This window comes from Gobius niger (genome assembly GCF_951799975.1).
Source record: "Gobius niger genome assembly, chromosome: 20".
Classification (NCBI taxonomy): Eukaryota; Metazoa; Chordata; class Actinopteri; order Gobiiformes; family Gobiidae; genus Gobius; species Gobius niger.
Genome location: NC_136871.1, coordinates 18365874 through 18385884, shown reverse-complemented (window position 1 = coordinate 18385884; position 20011 = coordinate 18365874). Strand labels below are relative to the sequence as shown.

At 41.9% G+C, this 20011-nt stretch overlaps 1 protein-coding gene across 4 annotated transcripts in view; it reads right to left on the bottom strand.

Moving 5' to 3' along the window:
• The window catches only part of slc12a5a (solute carrier family 12 member 5a), a 147521-nt gene that overhangs the window by 44037 nt on the left and 83473 nt on the right, over window positions 1-20011 (bottom strand). For all 4 annotated transcript variants that reach the window (XM_079578327.1, XM_079578328.1, XM_079578329.1 and 1 more), the window contains exons 2-3: window positions 4293-4393; window positions 3176-3313 (exon numbers count right to left, since the gene is read on the bottom strand). In XM_079578327.1, the coding sequence (XP_079434453.1) occupies window positions 3176-3313; window positions 4293-4393 (239 nt within the window). The remainder of the gene's footprint in view (window positions 1-3175; window positions 3314-4292; window positions 4394-20011) is intronic.

The following is a 20011-nucleotide window of genomic DNA, read 5'->3' as shown; positions in this document are numbered from 1 at the left end:
CATTTGCCGGAGCTAAATGCAGTTTTACGGCATCTCACTGCACCATTTGGTTGTCCAGAGTTAGTGGTGACCATTTTCCCCTTCGAACACTGTCCTGGTTTGCACTTGACAAAAACGAGATGTTGAAAGCCAATCAGAAAGGGCGTAGTGCCAGACAAATACAATGAATTTGAAGAAACAAATACAAAAATGAAACTGATTCACGGAACATCAAGAGTATTCCTAGAGTTGCAGTACAATAAGATAAAGTCAGCTCCCCGGTCCAGTGCCTGAAGGTCATTGCGCACTTTCTCACAGCACTAAGATAATCAAGCGTGGCAACAGCATCTTGCTTATTGCTAATAGTAAGCTCCGATGCTCTCAGGCGGAATGACCTTGGAGGAGGGCATACAGCGCGTCCTACAGCTCATCTGGATTCACAGCGGACAGCCGCACCCTACGTGTGAGAGACACAAGGTCGCTCGAGCTGCTTCTCCTCAAGGTGAGAGACCAGGCCTGATTGGACAGTTCCCAAGACCCCCAGAGTCAAAGATCACAGACAAGCCGCCGTCCTATCACTGTCATGGCCACTCACTTTCACGTCAAATGTTCCCACACAATTTGAACTGTCACGTTAATAGGGCAGATTCACATGGCATTATAACCTTTTGAAGAGCATATCGTCCGGTTCACTATGTTTCGATTCCCACTGTTGTGGGATTTTCGTGGCGAGTCTGAAAACAATTTTCCCTGGTTCTCCGTTTAAATGAATGGGCTTCGCGCTCGACCGGAAGTGTCTGGACAACGGAAGTGCTGAGACACAGCAAAGAGTGGCAAAAGTGGGCGGGGCGGAATAAGGTGAAGCAATGAGAAAAACAATATTTCCATTTGCCCTTGACATTTGGTAAAATTGTGCAATGATACACTTTTTCAATTAGATTAAAAGGGGAGTTCTGGTCATCGCTATGGCAGCTCCATGAAACATATGACAGGGGGTTTCATTGACTTTTTTGATTGGAACGACCAAATGGAATGTTCTGCCAAATTCCGTAAATTTCCGCCAAACTACAATTTTTTACTCCCAATATAAACGCTATTATTGCACCTTTTTTACATATCAGAGCAAACTGACACATTGTTTTTCTGAGGTTTTCAAAAATGTCTAGTTTTGATCGATCCGACGAAATTACTAGTGTCATATCTGAGGACTGGTCAGACATTGAATTTAGAATTTACCTATGATGATAAATCAAAATACAGATCTACATAATAAAACACATTCAATCCCTTTTATGTCATCAAACTAACCTGGCTAACGCCATGCTGCTGTGCGCGCTCGAATCATTTCGAACTGCACAACAGCCTGGGGACAATGGCCGAAATTTTCGCATGGATTTGGGAACCAATCACAGAGCGAGGAGGGACAGCAAGACGATGACGCGCTATTCGATATACGGAAGCTTGTAGTTTATTTACGGATAAAAAAAAAAGTTTATTTACGGATCCAACATGACAGCAGCAGACACGATAGTATTTTTCAATCAAGCTTTAGACCTTGTTCTAAATAGTTTAGCTCAAAAGTTTTACAGCGGGTACGTCATACGTCATCTCATACGATGATACGATTGGCTGTGGCTACGTGCAGACGCATGATAGACTTTTTGCGTATCGCCCAATTAACGACTATGGACGATCATAAACCACACCTCTCCGACGAGAAAATGAATTGGTGGTCCCCAGACTAAATATCACTTGTGATTTTAGTCTGGTGTTAGCCAGGCTATCATCAAACCTGAACCAGGAGGAAATATTTATATTCACTTTAGTCTTTAAAAGGTTTTCAGAATTAAGATTATTGTGGAAATGTTGTGCTCCCAATCCTTAAAGCAGTACTAAGTAACTTGATTACCTTAGTAAATCCTTTCCGTAGTCCCTCTGGGGGTAATACAAGTGTTAATGGGATGATTGGGGGTTCTTTCATTCCCCCCGGTGTCTGTCTGGCCAGAAAACCCTGCACCGGGTCAGAGTCACCAATACACACTAATAGAATCAGGAAAAAGAAGCTAACAGGTTGGCGGGCAAAGCTAACTGCGGCCACTTAAACAGTATTTATAGCCAAGTTTGAGTGACAAAAACTATCTCCATTGTGTAATTGGATGTACAATATGTCTCTCTCCCTTTGTCTTTTCTGTCAGCGTAGTATTTACTCTCACGGACAATGAATGAGTAAAAAAACGCAACATCCTACGACGACTGCAGTGGCGCTTATGGCCTCTAGGGACATGAGTTACTAAGTACAGCTTTAATGTTTGGATAAAAAAAAAAAGGAAAAACAGCTAATTGCCCATTCATTTATACAGGCTCCCCTCTTCAATAAGAAATGATGACATTAAATTTCCAAATGAAGAACGCACAACCTATAACCAGCTTTTTAAATGATGAACTCTAATATTAACGCTCCTTGTCACGGCGTGCTTTGCTGCTAACCTTCTCCCAAAGGATTCAACCTGCCTGACTGCCCATTTATCCATCGGCGGGAAACAGCCTCACAAGTAAGCTGCGTCTCGCCACATATCGTCTCAACAGCTACCAGCAGAAAATAGGGAGAGAACGATGCAGAAGGAGCTCATTAGTGGCTGACATTTAAAAACCCAATCCGAGGCTATGAACAAGGGACTTGCAAAACCAACAGAAGGTGATTGACAGATTTTAAAACTGTGCGGCGTTTCAGGGCTCTCTAGTGAACGCGCTAGTCAAGAGGTGCACTATTATTGGAGATGATGTCACCTTACCCAACTATATAAGGTAATAGATAATGACTTTCCCTTGGCAACAATCTTTCTCAAGAAGACACGCAGCACTTGAAACCTTGCTTCTGTGACAGGTTTTATTTCGAAAGCATCACTCAAAAAGAAGGCTCTTGTTAAAGTCATTATACCGCTGTTTGGAAGCAATAAGGTACAATGTCTGACCTTTTGAGCAAAACTACTGTATTATTGAGAAAAATACTCGGTGCAGGAATTCGTTGAAGTATTTCTATTTGTTGTTTAACATTTACAAGCTTACATTAACCTTTGATTAAATCCCAGCTTACCAATCAATTACTTCTGGCTTTGTCATGATTTGGTTACAGTGTAAGCATTTTCATTACACAAATGATTGCGTCCATAGTGTATTAAAGAAATAATGGCTGTACCTTGACGGGCTTCTTGCGTGTCTCTGTTGCCTCGTTGTTCTCAGCCTCCTCATGCTCTTTGCTTCCTTGGGGTAGGTTGGAGTAGTTGGCCAGGCTGCTGAGGAGAGACGACACCATGGGGCTGGTGTCCATCTCCTCCTGCATCAAAAAAATCACAAACACCAACATTTAGAAGGCTTTAAAAGACATCTGCAGTGCAAAACCTCCATCCATCCATCCATCCATCCATTTTCTTCCGCTTCATCCGGGGCCTGGTCGTGGGGGCAGCAGTCTGAGCAGGGATGCCCAGACGCACACCTCCTCCAGCTGTTCTGGGGGACCCCTAGGCGACACCAGGCCAGCTCGGAGACATAGTCCACACAGTGCAAAACAAGTTCAAATAATCAATAATTAATTTTCAGAACCCTCAGACCACTACTACACTAGGTTCATGTAACTATAGTCAACTGGTGTTGGGTTTTCCGTTAAATAGCTCTCAGGGAAAAAAAAAAACGCTGACACTATTCCATTATGGTCCGAATTATATTATCTAAAAAAAAATATTATTCTATTATCTTGATATTATTAGTGAACAGGTCACAAAAATAGTCAAATGTGCATCCACATAGTATGACACTTGATTGATGATGATGTATCCCAACAGTTATATACAAGGGAATGTTCATAAAGAAATGAGATAATCTCTCTGGTATGGTAAACTGCAGGGCCTCTCTGTGTGGAGTTTGCATGTTCTCTCCGTGTCTGCGTAGGTTTCCTCCGGGTACTCCAGTTCCCCCTACCACTAAAAACATGTAGAATAGGTGACTTCTCCAGCCAGGTGATTCTGACCATCACCCTGGCTCCACATATGGAGATGGGTCCCCGTGCACTGCACTGCGGGTCGCCCACTGCCCCTTATGGGTCGTCCCAGCGGTGTCGAATGATGGGCCAAAGGCAGAGGATAAATTTCGTTTTTGTATAATGGCAAATAAAGAAATTGAACCGTAGCTTAAGACAGCAGAGTTACATTACAATTTGTTCCATCAATCAATGTCAGTCCCTTGTTCAATCCCGCCGTGTTGATAACCATCTTCCACCTCATCACACCTTTACATCCGTGTTGCATGTGTGAATGTACCTCAAACAGGGCCATGTTCTTGCCATCGTACTGCTGGGTCTTCTCTGCAGTGGCATCGCTGCTATTGATGAAGGGGCTGCTCTCCTTGGGATTACTCTCACCTGCAAAATAAAAGAAAAATACATTTAACTTTTGCTTTGTGAAAGGAGCTGCTTATCGGATAATTGTTGTATTATGAATCAAAATGCACAAAGAGGTGGAATCAAATATTTTTTTTCTTAGAAAGAACGTAGAGGAATAGAGCAAAAGCTAATGGATTGTGAATTCAAGATGTACTGCTCCATATGCTCCAAATGGCCAAAACAGAATACTAACAGCTTTCAATGAAACAGACCAAAGCTTGACTTAATTGCACGTCAACGACCACCATTATTATAACAGCATGAAAAACAATGAATGTTAAGTGTTGATCTATAACTATAAATTCATCTATAAATTAGTATCTAAATTATGTGTTATATGTTTTATGTTTCGTGTTGGATGATTGAACCGAGAAAAAGAATCAAACAATGGCAAAAAAAACGATTCTGATTCTGAAATAACATTTATAAAAAATATAGATTTTATTTTTCATCATCAGATCATAGACATGACAGTTAAGTATGAGGTGTCGAGTGAGGAGACATGCAGCAAAATGTCAGGACTTGAACCCAAAAGTAAAAGGAAGGAAATATTTCTGAGGCAAAACCCTTGAGACGCTCCCAAGATAAACGCTCCAGCAACTATTTTTGATTGATTGATTGATTGATTGTTTATTCCGAGTTCAATGTACAATATATATAACACTTTTTTACACCTTTTTTACATTAACATGTGCAGCTTTTGCGACATTTTAACATGCATTCATGACATATATACTTACATATATACATAATGCTGTACATAAACTCGAAAAGGAGTGGGAGGAAGTATAACTTATAAATTCCCACCCCTGTTAATATCATATTTACATTAATGTTGTTGGAGCCGGTGGCAGGGCAATGCGCAACAACCTGATAGCAACAGTCAGCACAATGATCCAGCCAATCCCAGCTGCAGCAGGACGACAACGCAACCACACACCGGCAACGCACCAAAGCCGCCGAGCCAGTGAAACACAAATCTCCCTCCAACAAGAGACAGGACGCCATGTTCAGTCAGTATGACCAATCTGAGAAGTCCGATTTGTTTATAGTTTAGTTTTACTTTTTTTCTGTTGTTGTTTTTTCCTTCTTTCTTTATAACATTATTCCAGTAATGCACATTGACTTGTAGTTTTCAACCATCCAAAGGTACGATACTTGAACTTGCGCTCTCCAACCAAATGTGCCAATCACTTTAACTTTCCTTCTGTTTTCCGTCATTTGGCAACATATTAATATAGTGGTAGAAAGATACAGCGCCCCCTGCACAACAACCTCACTACGTCACCGGCCTGCCACCACGCCACCCCCCACCACACCCAGGACCAGCCACAACCACCACACGACCGGTCACCACCCTGCCATCACCCACCACCACACCACCAGCTCCTCCAGTGGTTGCTTCCTTTCACAAAAAACGTTAATATAACTGATAAACGTTTTTTGCTTGCGACAGATACATATAAATATAATTTTAGACCTATTATATACAATTTATATGTCACAGAACCAAAGTGTACCATTCAAAGAAATCTACTTAAGTACATACTGTGTATTAATAACACCTTCTTCGGCTAAGTATTCATACATAACTTTCTTTTTGTAAAGTATTTTAAAGTGATGAATGTCTGTACATTCCTTAAGGTCTCCCTTCAGGTTATTCCATAGTTTGACTCCACATACCGATACACAAAAGCTTTTTTTGGTTTTATGAATCTGGGGTTGTTTACAAATTGAGTTCCCTCTTAGATTGTAGCCTCCTTCTCTGTCACGGAACATTTTTTGAAGGTTAAATAGTAGCAAAAGTGCATTCGCTTTATACATAATTTGGGCAGTTTGAAAATTTACGAGGTCATTGAATTGAAGTATATTAGATAGTAAGAATAACACATTTGTATGTTCCCTGTAACCTACCTTATGGATAATTCTGACGGCTCTGTTTTGAAGAACAGATAATGAATTGAGAGCAGTTTTATAATTGTTACCCCACGTTTCAATACAATACAGTAAATATGGAAAAACCAATGAGTAATACAGTATGTGGAGTGCTGGTTGATCCAATACCTGTTTTGCTTTGTTTAGAACAGCAACGCTTCTTGACAATTTATTTTGAACATCATTAATGTGTGATTTCCAACTGAGTCTTTACACCCAGGAATTGTATTTCTTTTACGTTGTCAATTTTTACACCATCAATCTCAATGTTTAAGTTAGATGTTGCTTTATGCCCCAATATTTAAGTTAAGTGAAGTTGAGTGAAAGTTTATTCCAAGCAAACCATGTTTTGAGTTTTGCCATTTCTTCTGTTACATGTTTGAGAAGTTCAGTCAAATTTGTCCCTGTCAACTATGAATTCCCATTTTTATTTACAAGGTTTTCCTTTATTGCAGCGTATTTTTATGTTAATGTTTTCCGCCGTATGTGTGTGTGGTCCAGAGGAACATATCGTGCCCAGTTGACCTGTTCCTCACCCTCACATGGACCTACAGTTTGGGGTTTGTGCTCTCCAGCTTTGGCCCTCACCCCGCGATTAGCCTTAGTGCTTACAGTGCTTCCTGGCCAGACACTTGCTCTTGTCTGGAAAAAAATAATTCAATTTAGAATCACTTTACCACCCACCCATCAGTGAGTACAACAGAGGTCTTTGTGGCAAAGGCACAGACTCGGTGTAAATTTGTCTGATTTGCGCCTTCTCCTTCAAGTGTCTCTTCAGGGAGACGGCAGATTGCTCTCCCTCTGGCTCTCGGGCCTGTCTTGGACTGAGCTCCGCGAGACCGAGATATTTTTAGCCGGGACGCTGCAGCCATGTGCCATGACGTCGGGACAGGCGGCTCCACAGAGGCCCTGAGCAATAGGGCCACCCGAAATGGGGCACAGAGAAATAGATCGGAATATAGAGGTTCCAAAGAGCCGTATATAAAAATCATAAAAATACTTTTGCCCCAAATGGAGGGTACAGTATGCAGGTGTCACAGCGAAGCAACAACATGGCAACAGAAGCCAATCGAGTCTCTATTTGACATTGTTATTTATTTTTTTTTGAACTTCAGTTTGGAATGAAGAGGATTCTGTTTAGAATGAAAGTGAAAGTGCAAACCCTCTATATAATATACAGTTTAAAAGCACACTGACACATCTTCAATAAACTTTTTAACTATTATCAGATTACATTTTTTTTTTTTTACATGTTCATCCATATCGTGTGCAAATACTGTAGTTTCTGAACTGCATAAACCCAAGTTTACCTGGCAACTCAACACACAGATAAAACACCCACCATTTAACTATTCTATATTATAGGGCAGTGCAAATCCAATCAGTCCATTGATCAACATAGTGCATTTTCAAATGCAGTTCTACGGCCAATCCTATGGCAGTAACAGCTCATTGTTTGGAGTGGAGTTCAGACTTTGATTAAATTAGAAACTATTTAGTGTTAAATTGTACTGGAGTGAAAGTCGTTTAAGGTGAGGTTTATTTAGAGAAATCCATCTAATTTACCATACAGTTACTGAGTAAGTAAGTAAGTGCTTTATTTGTACAACACTTCTTTTATTGTACAACGAAAATGTGTTCAGGTGTTACTGTTACTGGTGTCACTGTTGACTCGCTGTCAACCTGACCAGCGTGTTTTTTGGCGGTAGAGGAAACCGTAGCGCTCGGAGGAAACGTGGCTGGCTGCCTTCAGTCTCCTCTGATCCTCTGAAACGGTGCAGCGCCTCTTGGGTTTGTCCATGTTTCAGAGCGTGGTGTCCTGCACTGGTCAGCTCCTCTTCCTTCCTCTTCATCCTGCGCAGCTCCGTCCATTCCACAACAGTCTTTCACCATCTTCTGGGAAGTGCTTCGCCGCTCATCTGTTTTATCCTCCAGTGAACGTCCATTTGCCAGAACAATAGTCGGGATAAAAGCCTTGTGTGGCTTAGCTGTGAGTCTTGCCAGTAAAAGCCATATTCATTTGTTTTTAAAATAACAAATTAAATAAGATAGTTTTTCCCCCTTTATTTGCCATATCACACACACACCACCACACTAATGCTTTGATTGAAACATGGTGAAAGTGGATGCAGGTGAGCAGATTGAGACAGACACTTATGGATGGGCGGCTGGTGGATAGTGACAGGAGAGAGATGCGCGTTTAGAGACACATGCACGAGACAGATGGATCAGGAATGAATCTGAACAAAGAGGAACACAGCGAAAAGTAACAACCTGGATTCGCTCAAGGTTCAAGTGGCTTTGACCCAGAGGTTAAAACCTACAGAGTGGCTAAAAGGCAGCGCGAGCACTGAGGGATTTCACAGCAGGTGGATTATTTAGATGGTTGTTTCATTCTGTTTTCGCCTGTGCAGAGCTCTCCCGGACAATACACCAGTGTGATGGAAGACGACTCACCAAAGTGGACCACATTTAGCACAACTACAAAGGGCTGAACACAATGGTACTAGAACCATGTTTAGATGGAGTTAAATAGAGTTTTCAGGGCCAGTGACTATTCTCAGGCAGGATCTAAATGAGGGGTCTAGGACGAACAAATGACCAAACCAAATCATTTACAAAACGGCACCATTCTAGAGCCAGGAGGGGAGAGCAGGAAAGTGTAATATTCTCTGATGTGGAAATAGAAGACATTTTGAATGGTTTTGAGACCATTAGTACAGCTAATAACACCATGCACCATTGCAAACACCGCTCTCCATAAAACTATGAAGTCAAATTATGTTGCATTCAAAATGTGCTGCATTTTCTGCAATACAACAAACTGAGGTTTGTACATAAAAGACTAAAGGACAGTGAGTTGTGGAGGTACAGGTGGAAGTCTATGCGAAGTGCTGGCTTGAATTTGTCAGCAGAAACATTTCACCGGGTTTACTTTTGTGGTTTTCTTCCTGAAGAACCTAATATGAATTCAAACCTTGCCCATTATCAACTTAACTTTACCTTTAAAGAGCTTTTAAAGAGATTTTGTGCAAAAGTTTTTGTAGGAAGGAAAAACAGATAATTACCCTTTACACCCAGTTGTTTTGATGAATTCTGTTATTTACAGCCAAAAGCCTATGCAGCTGTCAGTGAAGAGCCTTGCCTCAACAAGACAAGACAAGTCACTATTTCAATGAGTATAATATAAAACAAAAACCTGCACACACTATTACTTTGTCATGATGCATATGACAGTAACTACATGCATACAACATGGCAGGTCAGCTGACAAAATATGTGGCCAATCTACTAATGCATGTCTAAATCCATGCCTGTGCTTGAGATAACAAAGAGCTTTAACTCGCAGTGGAATACCTGGTTTAATACCTTTACCTTGGAAAAATAAATTATGGTTATGTAACGACACACCTACACAACAGTCTGAAATCTCATTTTTACAATGCACCAAAGACTACCTGATCCAGTGTGTTGAGTCATAATAGTAAACAGTGCAGTAAATTGGATTGAGGGGCACACAGACACACACTTCTGAGGATCAAAGTAATCTTGAGTACACAACACATACAGCCAATGCCCCGAAGACAACTCCACTCGCCTATCGTGCCACGGCTCATTTCTCCTCCCTGTCGAATAATTAAAACGCCATCTTCAAACGCGTGATGGATCCTCCCGTTGGAGACAACTGACAGTGGCCCAAAGAGTTTTGCTCCGACACGTCCCCCCAAGCAGCTTATCCCCCTCCAATCTGATGCAATCCGTCCATCAGTGGCTCAGACTATCAAAGCCGCTCCCTATCTCTGGTCAAATCCATCGCTCTGATGCCGCCCGTGTCTGTGATCATGTCCAGTGCCCTTCACGAACACAACAAAACAGTGTTACTGTTACAGATGCTAGAATTTGAGCAATTATTTAAACTTCTTACTTTCTAATATTTTGTCTTTTTGTTCTGTGTGTCTTTTTACATCAGTGTTATTTAGTTATTAGATTGTGGTTACTGCTGCAGGGCAATTATCAGAAAATCTCTGGGGGTATTTTCCGCCAAATTTGTGAATGAAAATGATTCTTTGCTTCATGACAGTAGTTGTGCTACCTCGCCCAAACCTGCCTCTCCTGGAAACTCGGAGACACTTCCATACACTGGCTCTCCCCTGTGCCTGGCCCTGTGCAGTGTGGAGGCGGCGGTTTCCACACCCACTCACTGCGCGGGCCTCTCTGGACCACCTCCCCGGCCTGACCACATGGGCTTGTAGCCTCATGCCCAACTGTGAGGAGATTTATCACGTCATGATTAAATCCTGTTTAAAACATGTTTGTAATCCAATGTGTTCTTCTCACAAAGAGCTTTATGTCCTCTTTCCAGAGCCGCTGTTTTCAGGATGAATCTGTTTGTCACGTTATGATGTAGGAGAGGTATTTAGCCCCAGGTTTACGCAGCCAAATGAGTGATCGGCTCGTCCTTGTCCTCTCGCTCCTTTCCTTCCACTCACTCCTCATTCAACAGACTGGCAAGGCGTGCCCACACCAGTATCGAGCTTGGTCCCTGATTGATTAACGTGCATGAATCCACACCTCGACTGGGTTGGCTCCACTTCCTCCTGATGCATGTAATGCCACATTTGCCCGCTTGTGTTCAATCGGTGAGTAGCGCGCAAGAAGCTGGATTTGTGTCGCTCGGTCCCATGATCCACTTCCACAGATAATATAGCCGTATGTGTGCAAATATAGCTCTATAGTCACAAAACAGAACTCCACCAGTGCATTATGAAACAGCTTTTGTTTATCTTTGACCTTTAATGACCTTGGATATACTGAAACATGCTCAATAGGATTAATATGCAATAACAATAATCTTACTACATATGTCATACATTTTGCACAGACTTTGACATCTAGTTCAAAACCATTACGCACTCATGTTTCTTTTATAATGTGTAGGCAATGCACTGCTCTACAATCGTACACACATGTAACATAAATAATAGAGCATAAGGTAACATTGGCCACACATGCGTCTCCCCGGCAGCCTTGATCGAATGCCCTAATTCTCGGTATTGTAACAGATCTATAAACAGTGCCGGTGCGGATTACATGTCGGGGACTGTTTGACTTATTGATTTGACAGTGGTGCTTGTTGCAGAGTTGTTCTATCTCTCTCACCCCCTCCCTGTCCGGTGTCATGCCGCCTTTGTGATGCGTCTCTGAGGACCCACTTCAAGGGGAAACGCCACGGAGACGCTGACTCAACAGCCAGCCCGGGGACACACTAGTTGAGGCGTGTGTGTGTGTGTGTGTGTGTGTGTGTGTGTGTGTGTACAGATGGGTGACAAATTAGAGAAAAAAAAATACATATGCATATGTCAGGGACGTTCTTTGGCAAAAGACCCAGAAAAGTGTTGTACAGCGGGAGCACAACGGCTGTGGCCAATTAATCTCGGTCTGGGCATAGATGGCTGGAATTCGGCCATTTTAGGAGAAAGCAGGGACGCACGCTTTCTGGTAGCGAACAGTGTGCTTTGAAAATATGGGCTTGCCTCACAGCTCCCTCATGCACAAGTGTAAATAAGAGCCCCAGCGTATGGCTCCGGTAAACAGTCATTAGGCTACTTATTTTGAAAAGTACATGTTTGCTTTAGTGGGATGTTACCGACTAATGCTATGCTGGGAGCATGTTTTTGGAATTCAAGATAGGGTGTGTCATTTTGTACATGTCATCAGCTGATTCACTATGGTTCCTATCAGGGCTCGACATTAGCACCCGCCATGCTGATATGCAGTAGGAGCGAAGGAAAACAATGGATGAAAGCGTAAACAGCACACAGTTAATGAACACGATGAGGAAAAGAGAGAGGCGACGCGATGACGTTAGTTTCACGTTGAACAGTGGATATTTACCTCCAACACTTTGGTCTCAGTCTGGACCCTGGAGAAAGCTACAGCGTGTTACACAGGCTAAAGCTCTAGCTATGGGCTGCACTTATTCTCTGTCGCACTGGTTAAAGCAGTACTAACTTGTTTACTTTAATAAATCATTTTCATAGTCCCTCTGGGGGTAATACAAGTGTTAATGGGATGATTGGGGGGGGTCTTTCATCTCCCCCTGGTGTCACCAATACATCACGAAGAAGAAGCTAACAGGCTAATGGGCAAAGCTAATTGCCACTTAAACAGTATTTACAAGTTTGAGTGGAAAAAAAATGATCTCCATTGTGTAATTGGATGTACAATATCTCTCTCTCCCTTTGTCTTTTCTGTCAGCGTAGTATTTACTCTCACAGACAGTTAATGAGTAAGAAAATCACAACATGCTAGGACACCTGCAGTGGGGCTTATGGCCTCTAGGGGCATGAGTTACTTAGTACTGCTTTAAGTCCTGATCATGTAAAAAGGAGCGATACAAATGTGATTCTATTTTTGGTTGATTTCTCATTGGGTTTTCCATGTTAATCTGATCATGTTAACATTATTCTGTGCGGCTAGAGTCAGGTACAGCCTCCCGGTAAATGTGGGACAGGCCCAAAACTAATAATATTGAAATTACGCAGTGCTTACAACAACTGAGAGTTTTTTTAATTGTGAATGATTGACAATTGTTTCTACATTTAATTGACATAACAAAATAATTTAAAACATATTGCTTTCAACTAAATTAACTTTTTATTGTTCTTTCTGAACAGCAGTTAGAATTGCTTTTTGCACAAATCATGTCTTTCATTGCTGGCCAGATGTAGCCTGGCTAACGCCAGACTAAAATCACAAGTGATATTTAGTCTGGGGACCACCAATTCATTTTCTCGTAGGAGAGGTGTGGTTTACGGGGCGCTACGAATGTCTGTCATGCGTCTGCACGAGGCCACAGCCAATCGTATCATCGTATCCGATGACATATGACATACCCGCTGTAAACTTTCGAGCTAAACTATTTAGAACACGGCCTAAAGCTCGATCGAAAAATAGCGTTGTGTCTGCTGCTGTCATGTTGGATCCGTAAATAAACTTTTTTTTTTTTAAATCCGTAAATAAACTACAAGATTCCGTATATCGAATAGCTCGTCATCATTTCGCCGTCCCTCCTCGTTCTGTGATTGGTTCCCAAATCCACGCGAAATTTCGGCCATGGTCCCCAGGCTGCTGTGCAGTTCGAAATGATTCGAGCGCACACAGCAGTCTGGCGTTAGGTTTGGCCAGATGCACAACCCACAAGAACTGTGGTTTTGGAGCTTGTATAACTGCATGTCGTTCATTGTCATCTTGTCCTTAGCTTTGAACTCTCTGAATAATAATAATAATAATAAGGTTATTGTGCCATAATAATCATATATCTTCTTATTCTCCCAACATCTGTCCGTGGTCATAATGTTGTGCCTTATTTGCGTATTTGAGTTCTATTACAACAAATCCATGTTTTCAAAATCACAAATGTACAAGACGTGAAAAAATAGCATCAGCATACTGTTAGGTGCCCACGTCCTCCCACGCACGCTGTCAGAAATAGAGGCTCTCCCTCCTCCCCGCTCCTATCATGGCTCCACACCACATCAGAGACACAACAGTCTTGTATAACAGGATCTCATGCTCTGGGTTTTCTTGCACGTCTCCCACACGCCCAATTGTAACATGCTTTATTTTACTGTTGCCTCTGTTACACACAAGTTATATTTATGACAAAGGTATATAGCCAATGTGTTCAAAGCTTTGCGGCAGCATTAGAATTCAGAGACCTGCAGGTGGAGTACAGCAGGAATATTAATTTGCTTATCCCAGTGAACCACAGAGCAGTGCATGCTGAACATACAGTATCTAGTTTAAGGTTAAGTTTATTTATTCATTTGAAAAAGGTACAATGTTCAATTTAAATGAACATGAAACAGGAGGGGTGCGTTATGCCTGGTTATAGCATAAGTGCTTCTTTCCATCTGTAGTTCCTTTAATTGTGAGAATTGCCATCAAAGAAAAAATGTCCATGCGATTTGATGCTTGGTCCAGTTTCCTACTCCTCACCACTGGCTGTGCAGATCAGGATTTATTAATGTTAAACGCTAAGAGTCTCTGACTGACAGCACCCACAGAAGGTGACTGTGTGTCGGAGCAGACTGACAGGCAAGTTAAAATAATCCCCCACTCCAAGTTAATCCCTCAAACACCAGCCCATCAGGGATATGATGAAAAGAGGAGGTAGTTTAAGAAAGAACAAAGTCAACAGAACATGGGAAGCAATAGTATGACCTTAAGAACATGTGTATTAATCGAAAAAAACATTTAGGTTTCATTATCATTGAAGTTTTTTGGTACGTCAATCCATTTCAGACATTTGTAGGAATGACATGTTTTAGGAGGAAAATGAGCCAAATTTGTTGTTCAATATGAGACAATAAACTATGAAGTCCATATTGGTTCGTTAAAAAGATAAATCTCTTTTGCAATGCAGCATTTTCATATTATTTAAAGACATGTTCAGAGGCAAAAGTACAGGGTTCGAGACACATAATAGAATAGAATAATAAACTATAAGCAAATTCCCTGAGGTGGTGATTGGCAGTGGAAGACCACTCTATGCCACAAGATACAGGGCCGTGCGTCCAGTGTGCAGTATCTGAGCCACTGGGAGCGACTTTTGCTGGCTGTAATTGGTGAGCCATGAAGCCTAACAGGGCTACAGGGATGAAGGCGAGAGATGAAAAAACAAAACTATTGTGCGGTGGGCGGAGGTGAGGCAGAGAAGGCACAGGATTGAGTGGGAAGGGAGGTGAGGTTTTGTAGGATTACACACTGCTGAGGTAATTGGCCCAGGTGCAAAGGTGTCCCACACCTGCCATCTACTTCTTTTTAAAGAACACCCTGGCCACAAGGAAACCAGTGGAGGGAAGTGCCACGGTGTATGCTTTCTGTAGAGATTTGATGTTAATTATTGACTATCTGGCGAGAAATTCACTGAGCATCTCTTAACCCCCGCCTTAACCAAGTGCATTTTCTCCGGTTCGGCTTTACCCAAATCTAAAACTTTACAGCCTATAGGCCAGTGTAATGCCTCATTTGGAAGCTAAACAACACAAAACTGATCTGAATGGATCTTTTTCCTTGCGTTGTTGCCATATTGTCGCAACTTTGTTTTCATTGCTTTTCATCACATTTTTTCACTTTTCTGTTATTCTTTGGTTGCTTTTGTGTCACGTTTTTGTTGCTCTTTTGTTGCACTTTCATCCTTGTTTTCGTCCCGTTTATGTCGCTACTTTGACACCCTTTTCAAGAAACCTTCAGATTTCGGCAAAGCCAAAAACTGGAGAAAATGTGCTCAGTTCAGTAAGTGGTTAATGTAGATTGTTCAGCTCATACAATGAAGCGCTTCAGGTGACCTGTGTCAAGACAACCTATTGATAGTTTTGTAAAGCACTACACAAATAAGATTCCCCTCCTTATTCTGACAGTTTGAACCAAAATGCAAATTATACTTTTCATTTCAGTCGTGCTGAACTTGTTGCTGAACCAATTTACCTAAAAAACACAATATAAAACAATGAATATTAAAGCTTGGTCCAAAGATGCAAACTCGCATTTGTTGGTAGCCGCATGAGGCACATTATGGGAAAAGGTGTTTCACTGAGAGGACTCAGCAGCCTGTGACGAGAGAGAGGCGAATCCTGTCTGAGTCAGAATATTCTGGAGAGGGGCATCCAATCGCCCGCAGCAAACCTTCCAGATGGCAAGAATGCTTTATGCGGTTCTGATGGAAAGTGACAGGACGCTGATTCGGGCAGCGCTGCGTCTCTGGGGCTGCCTGATGGATGCTGCAGGTGGAAATAGAGCTGAAAATTAACACCTGAGCCAAAGTTAATGTTCCAAAAGCTATTAAACATTTAAATAAAAGCCGAAGCAAATTACATGTATACTTAACTAACATGTATTTTAAAAGGCATAAAAGGAGTCTGGAGGTATACATCCTTCTGCTCATTCTATTGGTGGAAAGATGTTGAAAATATCGTTTTTGTGATGCCATTGCATAAGTTATTCTATTCAGACTTGGCTGACCCTTCCCAGAATGCACTATGTTTCTGCTTCATCCTCATCATTGGACGCAGCACAAGCTTGAACTGAAGCGATCAAAGCACAGCCTGAAGGAGAGCCACAGCGTCTCACCTTTCTCTCACTGGGTTTAATGCTCTCGGGTCCATCCTCTCCCTTCAGGTGTCTCCTCTCCTCTTACACACCTCTGCACTCTCCTTCTCCCTCCCTTTTGCCCTTTCTATCACCCTCCCAGTCTTTTACTCCATAGCAATGTGCAAACTCCAGCCTTAGGGAGTATTGCTGATGTACAGTATGAGACTGCAGCAGAGAATGATACGAGGTAAAAGAAAAAACATTTTGAAGTTCAATGAGAATGGTGCAAGCCAAGGAGTTAAATAGAATTCCATATGACTTACATATTTCCCTTTAAGATAACGTTTATTACTTGTTCCTGTAGCGATTTGTAGATTTGTAGAAGCGCCTATCACCAGATATCACCAGATATCACCAGATCTTGAGCTCCGTCACTACCTGGAGGTAAAGCCTATTTTACATGTTTTAACAGTTTCCCAATAATAATAATCCACCAAAGCCTCAATGAGCTCTTCAAACATTCCTGTTGAAAACAAAAGGGGCGCTGTAAGTTATGAGGTGCATACATCAGAATCACACTTGATTTGCTGGGAACCGACAGAGTAAATTGCAATGATTTGCAATGCACCGGCACCTACAAGAGGAGCGGCTCATTAGATTAATGCACTTGTCTGAATTGCCACGGTGAGACTGAATGTACAACCTTTTTATTTATTGATATTTAGCTGGATTAAAGAAATTACACCTGATTTTTTTTTCTCTAGTAGTGGAACACATTTTGTTTTGTCCTACTTCAGTAAATTGCAAACATTTGTGGGTTAACATCGTGCATCTAATTATAAAACATTTCTATCAATTTCATGAGCTTGCAGGCTAGTTTTATAGCATTTCTGTGAAACTGACCCTGGAAATGTGCCTATAAACTTGTCCCTTGAAGAATTGGGAAGCTCCACAACAAACATTTTAATTCAGTGGCTTCCTTTCTCATTGTTCCTAATAGAAAAATCAGGTATTGGGCCTTCAAGCTGTAGCTCAACTTGAAAAACAATATGAAATGCCAAGAGACACAATCCAAGAAACTGTTGAGGATGAAAGAATTTCAGCTTCATGTTTTACATTAAGAAATAAGCACCGCAATGGGATGAAATAAAGCAATATTTAGAGATGAATAAAAAGAACTTTGGATGATTTTGCATATCAAATGAAAAACCTTTTTGTGAGCCTGTTTAATATTACATATCAACATATTTAATAGAATAAGCAAATGGAAGTGAAAGTGGGAAAACCATTATACCAATGCGCACACTAGTATACAGATAATACTGACAGCAATCATTAACCACCTGCCTACATTTTATAAAAATAATGCAAGTGCTCAGCCTCTTCAAAAAGACAAAATCAGGAATAAACAAAGAATAAACCAGCTTTAAATAAGCACTAAACCTTTACTAAAACACTTCAGGGGCAAAGGTGAGAGAGAGAGAAAACTGCCACCAGCAGCCTTTTCATTTGACGCTTTTAATAACTATTGTGAACTATAACAAAGGACAACTACATAGCTAAAAATCTCATACTATCTTGAGTATTATTAAACACAAACCTTCATAATACATTTTATTTACCACTTGCATTTTCAGAGGGCTGACTGTCGTGACTTGGCAGCACTGACTGGCCAAATAAACTGCAAATGCAAACAAGGTGTTAAAATACAGTACCATCCATAATGAGGACTGTTTATGGACTGACCAGCCAAATAATGAAACGAGAGCGAAGGCGAGAGAGCCAGACGGACACACAGCTCTGGAGCCTGGTTCGGGCTGATAACGCCGTGGCATTCTGGGAGATACCAGGTGCTCGGTGCAGGTGCATTGTGGATATTTACTGCACTGTGTTTAAGAGGTTTTTGAGATCCACCACAAGGCGAAAAGGGTATTTCAGGCCTCGGCCCGATAAATGATTCATCGGGTTTGGATTCAGATCAAGACGTAAGCTTTCAGAGGCCACCCCCCCTGCTCGGGAAGGGGAGACTGGGAGAGGACAGAGGGGCGCAATGCAAAGACACACTTCACCAACTGCAAAGAGGAACGGACGATTTAACATGCACCCCCAGATTAATGTACAGTGTAATGTCACTCACTGCTCAATGTGGCTTATTAAATCATAATGGGCACTTACTCATCTCCGTTAAATAGGCACGGGCTTGAAGTGTGAAACCCAAGATAAGGCAGGAACTCATTTGAACTCGGTGCAAGAAAGACGCTACAAAAAGTGAATCCCGAAAACTAAACCCCGCACACTTTCCTGCTTTCTAATTGACTATTCTGATCTAAGAACTCTCGGCGACGAGCGTGTGTGGAAGTCTCGTCAAAGCTGAATCGAAAATGTGTGCACGAGCCAAGGGAATTTTCTCGTTTTGGATTTCGGCCATTTTGAGGGTCAGCTTGATTCTTCATCATCAAAACATCCACTGACCGGTTTTATGAGTCATTGTTAGAAATAATATCTTTCTCTGTGTCTCTGCGCAGATTAAAGCATTAACTCCTGAAATACTTGCGCAATATGGCCGATGCTCTTACTAGATACTGTATTTCTACGTTTATGAGGCGTGCTACTGAGAAATCCACTAAACCTTTCTTCGTTGTCTTTCCTCAGGAGAGAGCGCTGCAGTAATGGGCCCAAACACCCCACTGTCTCCCTTGTAATTTACACGCGATAAAAAGAAGGCAGGGGAAGTTGTAATGGAAAGGCTCTAGGCGCAGGATGCAAGACGAGGGCCTGCTTTTTTGAAAAATGATCCGCTTCTTCTCCATCTTTTGTTGCTTTTCTTTTTTTGGTTCCCTGTCCTTTTTCTGCTCAGAGACATTGAGGTTTTCTGTGGGCCGAACGATTCAATGCCTTTCTTGTCTGTCTCCGATTAGCTTTATGAATTATGCATCCTGCAGCTCTTTTGTTTATGTTTAGGAGCAATGCATTGGTCTGGGCTGAGCCAGGACTGCGGTCTCACTGACAGTGACTGATGCCGCCGCGTCCTTCTCGGGCTATCTCTCTCTCTCTCTCTCTCTCTCACACACACACACACACACACACACACACACACACACACGCACACGCACACACACACGCACTTCATGTCGCACGCCCTCAAAAGCACGCAAGGCTTTGTACAAGTCACTCACCGAGACAGATACATGTCCTTGTGCGCCCCTCCCTCATCCATCTCAGCACATCGCTTGCCTCCACTCGCCGCCAAGGTCAGAATCTTAGTCCGACTGCATTTCGGGAGTTTTAATTAAGATTAGGCCACGAGAAAGTGAGAGGACAGATTTACAAACGCTTAGCTGGGCTTTTAAGAGGAAACAAAGTTAGACCTTCAACACGACAGACAAGCACAATATGTTGCTAGAAAAGCCTCACATAGCCGGGAATCCATTTTTGTGATTCTTTTTATCTTTTTTTATTGAGCATAACAAACTTCACATCATAACATCTATTCATTCATTCACGTTTCAAACCTTTCACTCAACATCTTAATGTCAGCCTCTCAAGGTAATGGTCTACGTAACAGTC